Source organism: Amphiura filiformis, chromosome 8 (assembly GCF_039555335.1).
Source record: "Amphiura filiformis chromosome 8, Afil_fr2py, whole genome shotgun sequence".
NCBI lineage: Eukaryota > Metazoa > Echinodermata > Ophiuroidea > Amphilepidida > Amphiuridae > Amphiura > Amphiura filiformis.
The window spans coordinates 36,869,151-36,883,921 of record NC_092635.1 but is presented as its reverse complement, the minus strand read 5'-3'; the positions used below and the strand labels follow the sequence as shown (position 1 = coordinate 36,883,921).

Sequence of the window (14,771 nt, the reverse complement as noted above, 5' to 3'; positions counted from 1 at the left end):
GGTGTCAAACTTGCATTTTGTACAGGACAGAGTGCCCATTTCTCTTTCGCCAGACTCCACCATGAAATGTTGTTGTGGGGTATCACCACACCTCCTCCACAGCGAGTCTGTTACCTTCCCAACATTTAAGAATGCCAGTACCAATTTATCAAGCCTTGTCTTTTGAGGCAAGTGAGAGCGATCACTCACCATCACTCGCCTAAAATGAAGCTGAGGAGAGCATTTTATCACTCACCTACATTTGGTGTAATACTAATACAAGTGATTAAAATCACTTGCCTACAGCTCACCTGGCAAGTTTTGAGGAGAGTGATTTGTCACTCGCCAGCAATTTTCAAAAAACAAGGCCTGCTTTATACACCTGGATGGAGAAGAGTACGGTAATTAAGATAAAGTGCCTTACTCAAGGACACAACATGATCGAACCCGCAACCTTCCAATAAAGAGTTGGGACCTATTCCGCTCGGCCGCTGTGCTTCCATAGTAATTAGTAGGGCCTATACCAATTTTTCACAAAAAGCGCCAAATTTGCCCAAATTGGGTACATTAACCAGGCCCACAATTGCTGCTACATGCTTATCTACATTTTAATGCGGGCAGGCATATTCTTACTTTTCAAGCCAAGTTGTTAAGATCATGAATGGATTTTAAAGAATTTGATGGATTTTAATACTCAGAGATAATGTACAGGTTCTCATAAAATAGGAGACTGGATTTCATTTCAATTTACGGGACAAAATAAGTGGCCAACTGTGCAAACAATGTTGTATACATAAGGTGTAAGTGATGTAAGTATCCATCTTGAAAATGCATGACTTGAATCACCTCCATCAAAAGCAGATTCTTGCTGAATGCCTATGTATGAAGACCTATCAGGCATAAAAATCATGATGTGTTAAATCAATCCAAACATTTCCATTTCAATCACGGATTTGCATTTGTTTATTTGAAGCTAAAATCCTCCTTTTGTTGTAAATACAAAGGATCTTACCGCATTTTTTCAAGGATATAACAGCATTTTCAGTCAAAATATTTGAGTGCTAAATCCATTCACAAAAAAGTAGAAATGCTGGGATTAATGTTCATTCAAACACAATTTACATACACGTTTTATAACAACATTGGCATTTTTCACATGGTATTATTCTGCATGAAAAGCAAACAGGAAAATAGATGTGTTTTGCTTGATCGCATCCCATTTGTTTCATTAAAGGGAACGGATATAGACATTTTTTCCAAAAACACCGACACAAATCATTCATACAAAATCATCAGACCAAGAAAAAATGGGCAGTCCCAGAAATAATACTTCATAAAATATATGCATGATCCATGTATCCAAAAGTTCTATATCATTTCATGTGTACATTACTCCTAATCCTCAGATATTGAACTGAAATTGATCTATATGGTAATATTACAATGGAACCTCTTCAATATTGACAAATCCATATACAGACATGATATACCTAAGGGTATTAAACTACATACTCTGGACAAGCAGACATCAACATACATTACCACCAGGAAGAAAATGCTTCTGCCTGTGATCAATTTCTTACTAGCTGTACATGTAGAGCTGACACCAAAGGAAATAAGGGAGATTCTTCTCCCACACACACACCCCACACACCCACATTAGAGATGCAGGACTGACCTGTATGTTCATCTCAGGATCAAGTTTCTCTAAATAAATGTAGGCCTTATACAGGGGTAGCACTAGGTTTTAAAACCAGGGGTTCTCAGAACCCCTGAACCCCCTGAAAGTGTTAAAAATATGCGCTCAAATCCTAAAATGAGGGGTTCTCTAATCTGTCAAGTATTGAATGTACCATTTTTATATGTATCAGTATCAGATTTTGTGATTTTGTTTATAATGATGTGTTACCGGTACCATTGGTATAATAGTTGTTTAGCCCAGCAAAAAATGTGATCTCGCTTTTCACGGCACGATTCTCGCCTGTAACCAACTATCTCGCTTTTTAAGAAAGTTCCCGAGCAGTTAACTTACTATAAAAGTGTTGCTTTATGCCATAAAAGTTCGCAGAATTCCACAAAATGCAGTTCAACTTCGGCAAAGTGCAGAATTCAACACCATTGGCACCACATGGAAGCAATGCTTTACTCAATAAAAAATGACATTTCATTGCAAATGAGTTCAAGTTTAGGCCAAATATTATGATATTTATTGGATTACTAGAGTAATTATGACTATAAAACATAATTCAAGGCATTAATTTTTGTCATTTTTTTCTTCTACGGCCGATCATTGTGTCGTATTTCACTGATGGCATATCTCTACACACCACCCACAAAGCATTTCTTTCCGATCCCTAGAATTAGAAATTACCAACTCACGTACGTGTGTCATCATTCAGTACTGCAATAATTTATCAGCAGTGATTCTAGACAATATCGCAATCTGTGTAATTATGCCGGTGGTGTGTATTTAATTTCTATTTTTAAATTATGTTACAATGCTACGGCGACTTCAATCCAACATTTATGTTACATTGCATTTTATGTTACATAATTTCTGGACGGGCCGTAAATATTGGAGATCGAAGCTTTTATTTTTCTTTCACATGTTTTCATTTTTCTGCGCGCATGAAAACCCCTGAACTGGTATGCAAAAATGAATATATGCGCCCAAACTTAAAAATATGCGCTGTACGCGCAGAAACGTAAGTTAGCGCGACCCCTGGCCTTATATTTATTGATACTTCTCAGAGATACAAACACCCTAGCCTCCCCCATTCACCCATACTGTTCTGAAGGAGTATTTCATGATCCTGGCATCCTCTTTTTATGACACTTTTCAGTAGATATCCCCGAAAAAAAGCGCATTCCCAAAATTTGGCGATATTTTGGCTAAACAAATGAATCTGCAAGAAGTTTTTTGTACATTATGTAGCCAGAGCAGGTTTTCAGTGGTATAAAAATCTCAACTTTTTTTTTCGCTATGAGAATGAGTTTTAAAATACATTGGACTTGACTACCTCTTGTCAAATATTTTAAAACTTGTACATTTTGTAGCTCGATCAATAAATATGGGCTCAATCAATCCAATTTGATATCATTGTGAGAATTGCAAAATTTGTGATTTGAATCATTCGATTTGAATTGATTTAAAGTCTGTTAACAAACTTTTTTGTTGTTTTTATTTCAATCAATCCAATTTGATATCATTGTGAGAATTGCAAAATTTGTGATTTGAATCATTCGATTTGAATTGATTTAAAGTCTGTTAACAAACTTTTTTGTTGTTTTTATTTCAATTATTTACATCGTGAGAATTGCAAAATCATATGATGTTAGTGATTTGATTTGATTTAGACAAACAAACATGTACTAGAATATCATTATCAAGAAACATAGAAAACCAAACAGACGCCATACCAACTGATACTCTTGATGACTCTTACCATTTTATTCTCTCAGTTGCATGACAAGATACAGAGCTGATCATGATGAGCAAAAATGTAAAACCACTGTGTTGTTTTATTGCGCTGTTTTGTTTCACAGTTTACCAACAAGTTTCCTAGTGGGAAACCCTAAGGTCTGACTGTGTTGCAAATAGAAGGATGAGCATGTCATTTGTGATTATTAATGACAATTATCTATTGAGCTCGCTAGCCATGTGTCTGATATAGACCCTGATGAGATCAACAACAATTTCAACTTCTTGACAGTTGGTATGATAAACTGTGAGAAATGTTTCATACATGTCAGTTTTTTTATATAGCTTTTTATAGGGATTTATTATATAAAATTGGTTTTAACTTAATTAAAATTGACAGTGTTGTACATTTGTACACTTCAGGAAAATACTCTTTCACAACAAGGGCTGTTAGTACTTGAAGATTGACCATGCCAAGGTGGCCAAATGATTGTGTGGGGCATTCAGCATTTATGGGGGCTCGTCTGGGAAAGACTATTGCAGGAATATGTACAGGTGTATTTTTAGGAAGCAATTTAAGACTATTTTTGGTGTACATTTAAGGTGTACATGTATTTTTGTTTTGTTCTTTCTATGCTGAAATTACCTTGCTTGTCCAATGATCTTCTTGACTTTTACCATTATTTTCATTCCTACATGTGGTTTCTTGAGCTAAACTTCCACAAATCCCACATTTCAAGTAGAAATAGCTGCAATGCATTGTGTTTGGCTTGTTTAATGACATCATTGTGCTAAATAGTTTCCTATCGGACACGCATGGTTCTTTGGGTCCTTCCTTTTCTGTCTATTATCATGTCTGATTGTCTGCAGTATTTTTCTTATTATTTCCTTATATTTGTAGTATTTGCGTTGTGTGGCCTACATTTTTTGAAGTTGCTTCGTACATCAAGTTATCTACATGTAGCGAGCTGTCCACTCATGGAAGATGAATACAATCATGTACATGTAGTACTTTATGTATAATTGCATGTAGTAGGTACAATCTGATTTGCTGTCAAATTTGGAGCCAAGCGAGCCAGATAATTTTTCATGAGCAGGCATTTTGTATGGCAATTGCTTTTGCACCTTACCCGCAATCTATAGATCTATTCAGGACAATCTGCAAGAATGGCGACTCTTTTTCTTGATTTTAACACTTTTGAAAACGCTAGCCCTACTGTTGGGCCGAAGGGGAGCGGTCATTGGGTTTGAGCACTTCTCGGGGTATACATGTAGCATTTTGGAGGGATTGCCACACAGTTCGGCTGTATAAAATGCTTTGATCTAAATTACTACAGATTTTAATGTAAATACTATACCAAAACTTGCATTTATGTTGTCTGGTTGTATCAGAGCTGCAGAAGGGTCAACTACCTATTCAGTAGGCAATTCTATTTCTTTTCATTCTATTTTACTACTTATTTAATGCATGCCTGGGAAAGTTTCCAAACAAGAAACACAGTCTATACAGCTCATGAATTATTCCAACACCATCACTAGAATTTCTATCAGAAATAATTATGCTAACTGCTATTAAGGTTATGTAAACTACCGTTTGAAAGTCCAGTTATCCATTAGAATACATTACCATTTAATATTCCTTTTACTGTGTATGCACCGTTCTTTAAAAAGACCTGCATTGAAAACCTACAGAAGCACAATATTCTAAAGGATTTCAGAAATTCCTAGTTACTACCCTTGCTACTGCTGCTTCTGTAAACATGATAAACTTTCAGTGAAGGGAAAACATATTTGGCTATGGAAACATTTAAACCAAGAACAAGAGGTTATCAAACAATGTTTTCTGAAGTGGGTCTGCTAGTGTTTGAGTTCATGGTGTAAGCTGAATACCAACATTTGCATTAAGCCCCTATATGAACCATAGCAGTGCATCAAAAGTTCAGGGAGTACAATCAACTATTGTATACCTTCATGTTTTCTTAACAAATCATTTTATAAGTTCAAAAGAAACAAAGTTGATATTTTCATACATTATTGTATGCAAACAGCTTTAAACTTGAGCAATAATTACCAACCTGCTTCTAATACATGTAGTCAATAATTGTTCTACAGATGGACTCTTGATTTTGACAATTGCAGGAGAGCTACATACACATACACTAGGAGCCACAACATGCTCATCTATCAGGGCACAGTTCTTTAACCCCAATACATTTGTACATTCATTGCATGACCTTTGAAAATTTGGGTACAAAAACTCATACTCTGTAACTTGAGGTCAATTTTTTGCACTATGATTGTTTAATTGAGGTTATTGAACTATGCCATTTGGATGAGGCCATTGTGGTCCATAGTGATAGGCTAGTACATACACCTTACATACCATGTACAAGTACAATGTAGGTCTACTACAAGCCCTACAGTCTACCTGTAGTGGTGCCCATTTATTAGCACTAACCCTTCAGCGAAGTAGTGGGGTTCGGCAACACCTTTGCCCCCTTCACAGGGTGTTAGGGTTAAGGAGGGCTATGTACCACACTTTTACAGAGATACTGGAGATGTCGGAGATGTCAGATAAGCTTTTAAGAAAGCTCTATGCATTTAATCTCTCATGTCTGCAGAACCACAAACCTGCTACATGAAAGCAGGGATATGAAATGTAAGCATGCAGAGTAAATAGGCTAAACCATATGTGGTGAAACCATCAAAAGTAGTTATAAAATGGTAATGATACTGATAACCATGGTAACAAAAAATCTAATCAGTGTTTTACCAATTTTATAAAATCTGAAATTATCCTGAGTATCACCTTTGATAAAAATAATTCAGAATGGTCAGAGCAAAGGTCAGAGCCAGGTGCTTCCTGATACACTTCCGGCCTGTTTACAAAAATAATATGCAATATTACAAGTATTGCATGAAAAGCAATTGAAAGCACAATTATTTACAATTCTGTCAAAAATGACCTTATAAGGCCAAGTTCGGGTTTCTGTTTCTGCAAAGGCCTACAACAGGTGCAGCTTGGATACATTTCCCTGAAAATTCCATTAACTTGCTGATCAATTTTAACCATACAGCTGGGTAATTTATTTACTGTTACTGTACTTGGCCCATCCTGGCTGGTAACTGGTCAAAATTTATGAAGAAAATGACACCCTTGGTGTTAAGTATTACCCAAGATGCTTCAATCTGTCATACTTTATCGCAAAGTTGAAACTTTGCAAGAAATTTTAACAGCCTACACACTGGCGGGTCAATTTTCATTGCTGATATTGGCAAATGCTGGGAGTTTGTTACCCATTTAAATCAAAATTAGACATTTAGCATTTTTTAGGCAAATTAGCATTATTGGTCCATGATAATATTAACAATATTAGCCCTTAATGATTAAAAGTTAAAGAGAAGTTAAAAGTGAAAGTCAAGGTACCGTAACCCAAATTGTTAAATTGCTTAATTGCTCAATTACATATTGAATTGATTGTTTAATTGCTAAATTGTTTAATTGCTAAATTGCTAAATTGTTAAATTGCTCAATTGCTAAATTTTTATTCTAAAATCATTCACCATCAACTGACAACAGCTCCGATTGGAATTTAAAGTCTATGGTTTAACCAGGGTTTCCACACCAATAACAATATTTTTTCAATTCAAAACTTACAAAAACAAGCAGGATTCAATAAATCAATTGATGTTTCAATCAGTGGCATGGCCATGGGGGGTCACAACTCTTGCCCCCCCCCCTGTTGCCCCCAGTAAAAACCCAAAATTACAAAAATTTCACCTTTTTGTGGTAATTTTGCCCCCTGAAATTCACTTTGCCCCCTCAATGCCCCCCCCCCCTCCCAGAAAAAAAATTCCTGGCGCCACCACTGGTTTCAATTAGCATTGGATTTACCTGGTGAAACAGGGCAAAATTTGCTGGTTGAGCTGCTAACTTTCGAACCATAATTTCAGCATCTCAAGACAGAGCATGCATTCACTTTTAGTTTCACTACGTTCAAAGTCCCAACACTTTCTGCACATATCGGCTGCACCTTACTTTCGGCTTAACTCCAAAGCTTTTAGCATATTTTCATAGATTTCTGTCAGATTTTTGACATGTTTTTAGTAATGCCCATGGGCTGGTCATCACATAGCTTGCAGGTTAGTATTCAATCAAAATGTATAATTAGTATCTTGGCTTGGATGAATCACTGCCAGGAGTTTCCTTTGGGCAAGCTGCCACTAAAGTTTGTTCGGCTTATACAAAGTTATAGGTGAAAATAATAAAGACTCATAATATCTGTGTATTTTGATATAGAATGGCATGCACACTGCACGCAGATGGGCTCAGCACTTATTATGCTAGTTGCGTGTTGCGTAATGCATGACAGGCGCAAACTTATATGAATTTAATGTAAGTGTGAGTTAGGACTTAAATTGATGCACGCAGTAACAAAAATCAAAAATTGTTACCTAATATAAGCCGAAAAACACAAACTAAAGCAAGTGTTAATTACAGACAGGCCTACAGTATCCTTACTATATGGAGCCCAAACCATAACACACAATTACACATTTATACATTAAAATATCCCATTTTGGACTTGTACAGGTAAGGTTACAGTCAGGGTTACAGTCTTACAGATCTTGAATGCATGTTGACTGTAGGATGGTGTGGGGAGGCTTTTTTATGTGTGTGGGGGGGGGGGGAAGCATACTTTTTATACAGGAGGTGCAATATGCCAATTGTTAACATGTTTAAAGAAAACAAATCTTTCATTTTGATGCCCACAAAGTATGGTACTGGGATATAATTTGTTGTCAATGTCAAATTTTGGTTGCAACACTTGAAGACCAGGGGTTACACTTTATAAAATGTTTTAGCTCGTATCCGAAGCAAAAATACTGCGAATTATCATCATGGGTAATATAATTAACCTTGTACACCATCCTTCAAGCAAGAAGCGCCCTCGGTTGGTGCCCTACCAGTAAAAAGATGAACTCCCACTACGCCAGCTGCTGCTAATTGGCATTGTCTCTAACGACCTATGATGAGCAGCTCTATAATCACATAAGACAATCAAATCATCAGGTTTGATAATGACCAGTGGGCACAATAATGTGTAATTGTTACCAGACCATGGAGTCCTTTAATACCATCTTACTTACAGACAAGGACGAGGCTATTTTTATACCAGGTGCAAACTATCAAGGGCAGTGTTTTCTGTAATTTTCAGATTATGACCTCAAGTTGAAAGTCAGCAAATTAATTATGGCTACTACATCCAATGTTACAATATTCGGGAATATCACGCCTGAACAATACGTTAGTGGTGTACAGTACACACTTTTTAAATACTTATATTTTTTGTTTTTTTTGGTTTATTTTTTTGTGAAACTTTTTTAGTGCATTACAGGCAAAAAGCTCATGATATATAGGTGACTCAGCATTTTTTGTGAGGGTGTGACATTTCCCTGTCGCTACATGTACATCAAGTGGACTTTTCCCCTTAAAAATTGACTTTTGTGGGCCTATTTGAATGGTCAACAATTTGGACATTCTCACCACCAGAGTACCAGACCTTAAATCTTGTAAAATCAAATCAACAGTCTTTATTACACATTTCCAATACAATGTATCTATTTTCATCATCATTTTTATCATAGATTTTTTTTTGTCACCCAAAGACCAAATTCAGTACCCAGAAATTTTGTGCTACATAGGCCTACTTTTACATGATGTACATGTACATGCACATGTAAGGGCCTACATGTACTTGTACATTGTACGTAGGCCTATATATGACTTGTGTACCGTACTGTACAAGTAGGGTCCAAAATGTCAATAATCGGATTTTTCAGAGTCCTGGACTGTTTTGGCACTGTGGTTTTAGCCATTCCCAATACAGGATACGGGACATCTATTTTTGCTTGACATACTGACAAAGGCAGTTCAATATCACTATAAAATCAGGATCTGTGCTAAAATGTACAGGCCAACTAAGAACCTACAGTACAAATTACATGTAATATGCACAGACCATAGAAAGTGCTACATTTCTACATGTAGGGTCTGTTAAAGGAGATTTCGTGATCCTAGCATCCTCTTTTTATGACATTTTTCAGTAGATATCCACGCAAAAAGCTTATTCCCAAAATTTCAGTTGATTCCGATTTTGCATTTTCGAGTTATGCATGATTATGTGTATTACACTGCTCCTGTGAGTGCTCCATAGACAATGTGTTGTAATTTAGTTCTGGTATACCAGAACGAAATTAAAATTTCATGATTTCTTTGCTAAACGAATTAATCTGCAAGAAACTTTTTGTAATAAACATTATGTACCCAGAGGTTCCCAGTGGTATAAAAATCTCAACTTGCTTTTGAGAAAAGTGGGTGATGATGCTGTGGATCACGAAATGCCCTTTTAAGATTGGATTGTATAGAACTAGCCCCGTTCTCAAACCGTGACGCCTCTCGAACAGCGAAAAAACAGTTGGAAAATCATCATACAGGTATGAGAGTAAGCCTAAAGCTCAGAAGCCAGTGCTAGGATTGTATTCAAGTACATTATCATGATTTAAGGTATACTGTACAGAACACATTCAGCCATATTGGTCTTGGCCTTGCCATATAATTTCACCAGGTGAGTTTTGGTTTTGACACAGTATGACATCAAAACCTCTTGGTCAATATGATCAAACCTACCAGTTGCTATTGGCAACAGTTGCATCCAGAACGTGTGTTCGGTGGAAAATCAACCCAAAGCGAGAAAATTCATAATTATGAAGTACACCGGGCTGGGAATGTTGGGAGTCCACGATTCCATGGTGGTATCTCATAATCTAATTGACAACTTCATCTTTTTCATCATCTTACAAAATGCAAATTTACTCCTCAAGTCACATTCCGTAATAAATGAACAAATTAATTATTTGCCAAAAGTGTTGAACTTCGTGTCGGGTTAAATGTAGGCCATCATACTCTATGAACCCTTGGTTTTAAAAACAAATTTGAATAATGATGAGAAGTGAACCACAATATTTGAATTCAATGATTCTATCAAAATAATGGTACCAATGTTCAACCAGATCGATCCTGGTTCAACTTAGATGTGTACATGTATGGTACAATGTTCATGACCAGTTCATCATTAGTCTGTGTGACTGAGACCAGAGAGAAGTCAACTTCAATTGTAATATCGACTTCAGATTGCATAAATTATTTGTTGACAGGATGTTTACATGGTCAGTAGTCAACTTCAAAACAAATTGTGAATTTGACTTCACGCCATACTTCAAATAATCATGAACTCGACTTCTAATTGCGCATGCGTTTAAACTGCAAAATTCGGCTTTGAAGTTGACAAAAGTTGCTCCATGTCATCATTAGAAGTTGACTTATGAAGTCGAGTTCAAAACATGGTGACCATTTTTACACACAAATGAATTTGACTAAAATGCAGGGGAATAAAAGCATGAATCATGCACATTTAAAATAAAATAATTGTGCTTTCAAGTTCTCAGTTTAAAAATCCATTGAATTTGAATGCTACAACTAAATGGTTAAAAATGGGGATATAAATTTGTTTTAGGCAATTAGATCACAATGTATTTTGCAGTGCCAAATATTTTTTTATTTAGAATTGTTGTAAAAAAATAACAAAAATGTACTTTTACCAAATACTTTGCATGTGTCCTACAATTCATTTTTGTACAAGTTTGACTGATATGAATGACTTGATGCACACAATAAATTACTTGCATAGAATAAATTGGCTTTCATGCTTTATCTTGGATCCATGGGTCAATTTATCAAAATTAACTGCACTTAAAAATATAAATATTTTCAAGTCCTTTTTTTTGTAAGTTTAAAATAAAGTTTGGTTGGGTCAACAGTGGTTGTTCCTTGAAATCTAAAATAAAATGTCTGAATTTCCTGACTTTTTGATGAAACAAAAGTTTTCAGGGTATTTTGTCGGGTCACTGCTGTCATGTAATGCTACTTTAAGTGATCCATAACTTGGCTCCAAAATAACACCAGGCCTAGAACCTGGTAGATCATGGCTAAGAGTTTGCGCCACAACAATGATGGCATATCAGGAACTTGGTGAACCACAACCTACGTAAATTGTATTTAGCATTGATATCAAAACCTTTAAAATGCTAAAACAGACACATCCTACAGAGACCTACAATGTAGACAGATAGACAGACATGAATGAACATTTAAAAGATACTCTCATCGCTTCAGGTCCTGGTTCTAAAGGTAATGTTTTCATGAAATTCATTATCAATTTGGTGAGTGCAGGCCAGGTGGTGCTAAAAATTTTACATAATTTTCATGATCATGAATTTGTGATAGTGTTGTTGCAGGGGTGGGGGTACTCGGTACAATATGACCATACAGGGACGTACGTACCGTACGGTATATGGATGGGTCCATCATGTTTCACAATTTTCTCAATTTTGTTCAGAAAATGGCCCAATTTTGCCTCACCGTAGCCAAACTTTTTGAAATTTCCCCAGAATTTGGAGGAAAAAGTTGAAAAACTTTTAAAGACAATTTGTGTTAAATTTGGTAGAAAATTTTGAATTTTGGTATATCGATGGGTCCAAATTTTTCAATTTGATGGGTCCACTTTCAAATTCATCCCTACCCAAACTAAAACCAAAACTTTAGCTCCCCCCCCCTCCCCGAGTGTTGCTCCTTTTAATAGCTAGCTCTCAAAAATACATGTAAGTATTCATCCAGGTGGATTGTTCCAATCTAGTAATACCTTCATCATGGTTTGTATTCACATAACTTCTGCTGTATAAATCAATACATTTTTTAAGATCATTTTGTATTGATTCTTTATTAGTTTACTTTCAAGAAATGATCAATATCTCCACAGGATGTGTGGTCGGCCATTGTGAATGCTTGTTTGAAAGACTTAAAAGACTTCTGTTCCCTGTTCCAATTCCATGCATGGCATTCAATTTGAGACCAGAGCAATAATTATAATCATAGCCTTTCTTGAGGTTTTGAGTTTTCACTTGAAGTTGAAGCAGTCTTGTTGTTGACAGAGAAATTATGTCATTTGCCAACAGAGACTAAAGAAATGGTCTCTTCAATGTCCAATGAGGCCTGTTGGGGCCAGACAGGAACACTTCCCTGATCAATGACCCTTCAAACTGCTAATGGAACAATTTTGGCCAATGGACAAAACAATTAACATATTACAAAATTGGGATATTTTAAGGTGGTAAACACCCCCTGATAAATTTTGTGACTAATTTTGCATTTTTCTCACAAACTACACACTGTAACAAAAGTTATATTATAGGGATAAGGAATCCAATTACTTCACTGAAATTTCAGTGATTCAAGACAAGTGGTCCATAAAAGAAATGAGGAACAATCTAGCGATACATCTTCTTTTATATCATAAAAAACATACCGCTTGTTTTGAGTCACAGAAATTCCAGTGTAGTAACTGGATTCCTTGCCCCTATAATAACTTTTGTTAGTGTGTTATTATTATTTGAGAAAAATGTGAAAATAGTCACAAATTTATCATGGGGTATACTACCACCTTAATACTTCTAGAAAGTTCTAACCAGCAATTCATTACAATATTTACTGAAATATATTGCTGTAAAAACAAGAAACTCACAAATCATAAATCATGATGACAACAAAACAGCAACAAGCAGAAAAAAAATAAACACTATTTATACCACTACATGGGCCTATAAAGTTTATGTACATCTACTTTCTAGGCCCTACATTGTATATTATTATCTTAATGTCATGGGAAATTCCTGACTGAAGAATAGGCCTACATACATATTTTTGTAGTCCAGCACTTGCACTTGTCAATTGAGATTTGTTTAAAAGTGTAAATAATATTTTTTTTCGTTGCCCAAACTATGCTGCTTACATTTTATAATAGGCCTATAGGAATTTAATGTAAAATGATCAATTATTTTATAATTTTCAGAATCACACATTTTGTTGAATTCATAAATGTGGGTCAGTAATTTTATATTATTAGAGTGACCTTTATTTTTAATCCATTCTTTAATTTTTTTAATAAGTTTCCTAGGATTTGATGTCCTTGTCTGGTTACCCACAACCATCTACCACATAATTTGCATCTATATTAGAATTCAATAAATGAATACACACCTTGTGCGAGTGAAACCAAGCACAACACCCCAACGGCACAACAGAGCCCAAGTGGCCCTAAAGTTCTGCACACAGAAATCCAAGCCATCATGGCCGACGTCTGGCGAGTTGAATATTCCACAATCCTCTTCTTAATATATTTATTCCTGCATTTTGGTAGTGCTTTAAGATCGCTAGTAATTCCACGAGTTCTCCTTTAAGTAGAACTGGCAAACTCGTATTCCTTTAATGAACAGAATATGTCAAAATTTAACCAAAAATACAGTCCATTTTTATGACACACGTACATACACAGTGTATGTTTTTCCAATCAGTATGATTTCCAAACTTCCGGTATAAACTTGTAGCTTTTAGACACTGTCAATATTTGCTAGAACCATAAAATCCAATAATATAATTTCCAAGGTGTTGAAGATTATAATTAACAGAATCCAGTATACTTTCCAGTAAATTTCACCGCGTTTTTAGTTCCATTCTGAAGCACTAAAACTATACGACAAAAATGTTGTTTACCAATTTGATCACTGTGCAGTGTTGTTCGTTCCTAAAACTGGAGAAACTTTCGAAGACTACATAGTGAAAAATACACAATTTAATGTCATCAAAAGTATATTCCTCAGGAGGAAAGAAATATATAATTTCCAGAAACTCTTATAAACACTTCTCTCGAATATATTCCGCTCTCCTTGGATCAATACAAAAGCAAATGTATTACAGCTCGAGCTCAAAGCAAAATGTACACAGTCACAGCACAGGTGCGTTGCCGAATGGTGAACAGCTACAGTGCAGTCGGTGTATGTCGTTGTACGGTAGCCAAACTATATTGACATCCACAGTTTCGTCTTCAGGATGGTTCCAGGGTGATTATAAGAACACAGAGGCACAAGTGAGTCTATTTGGAGCTTCTTTATTCAGATCAGATCTCAAATATAAGTCCAAACCCGAAGAACTCTGCCAAATTCTGTTCTGTTGATGTGTGTTTCACCCCGGGTCAGACACACAACACACACTGCTTACACAATGAATGGACTGTCAGCCACTGGTGCCGGAGTTAGTCTCTCTACCAGACTTGAGAAAGATTTATGGGTTTGCGTTCGATACGAATGACATGAAACTGTGACAGAGGTTAAAAGTTTACAAAAACTTTTGCAACTTGGTGGCATAATACTTGGTTGTTGTACAAGTCATGATTTATATGTAGTTATATTGAAAAGT

At 35.8% G+C, this 14,771-nt stretch overlaps 1 protein-coding gene across 1 annotated transcript in view; it reads right to left on the bottom strand.

Annotated features, from left to right (window-relative positions):
- The window catches only part of LOC140158994 (extracellular matrix organizing protein FRAS1-like), a 233,186-nt gene extending 218,617 nt beyond the window's left edge, over window positions 1-14,569 (bottom strand). Inside the window, exon 1 of the mRNA XM_072182295.1 lies at window positions 13,557-14,569. Coding sequence (XP_072038396.1) covers window positions 13,557-13,647 — 91 coding nt within the window. The 5' untranslated portion in view covers window positions 13,648-14,569. The remainder of the gene's footprint in view (window positions 1-13,556) is intronic.
- Between the last annotated feature and the right edge of the window lie 202 nt (window positions 14,570-14,771).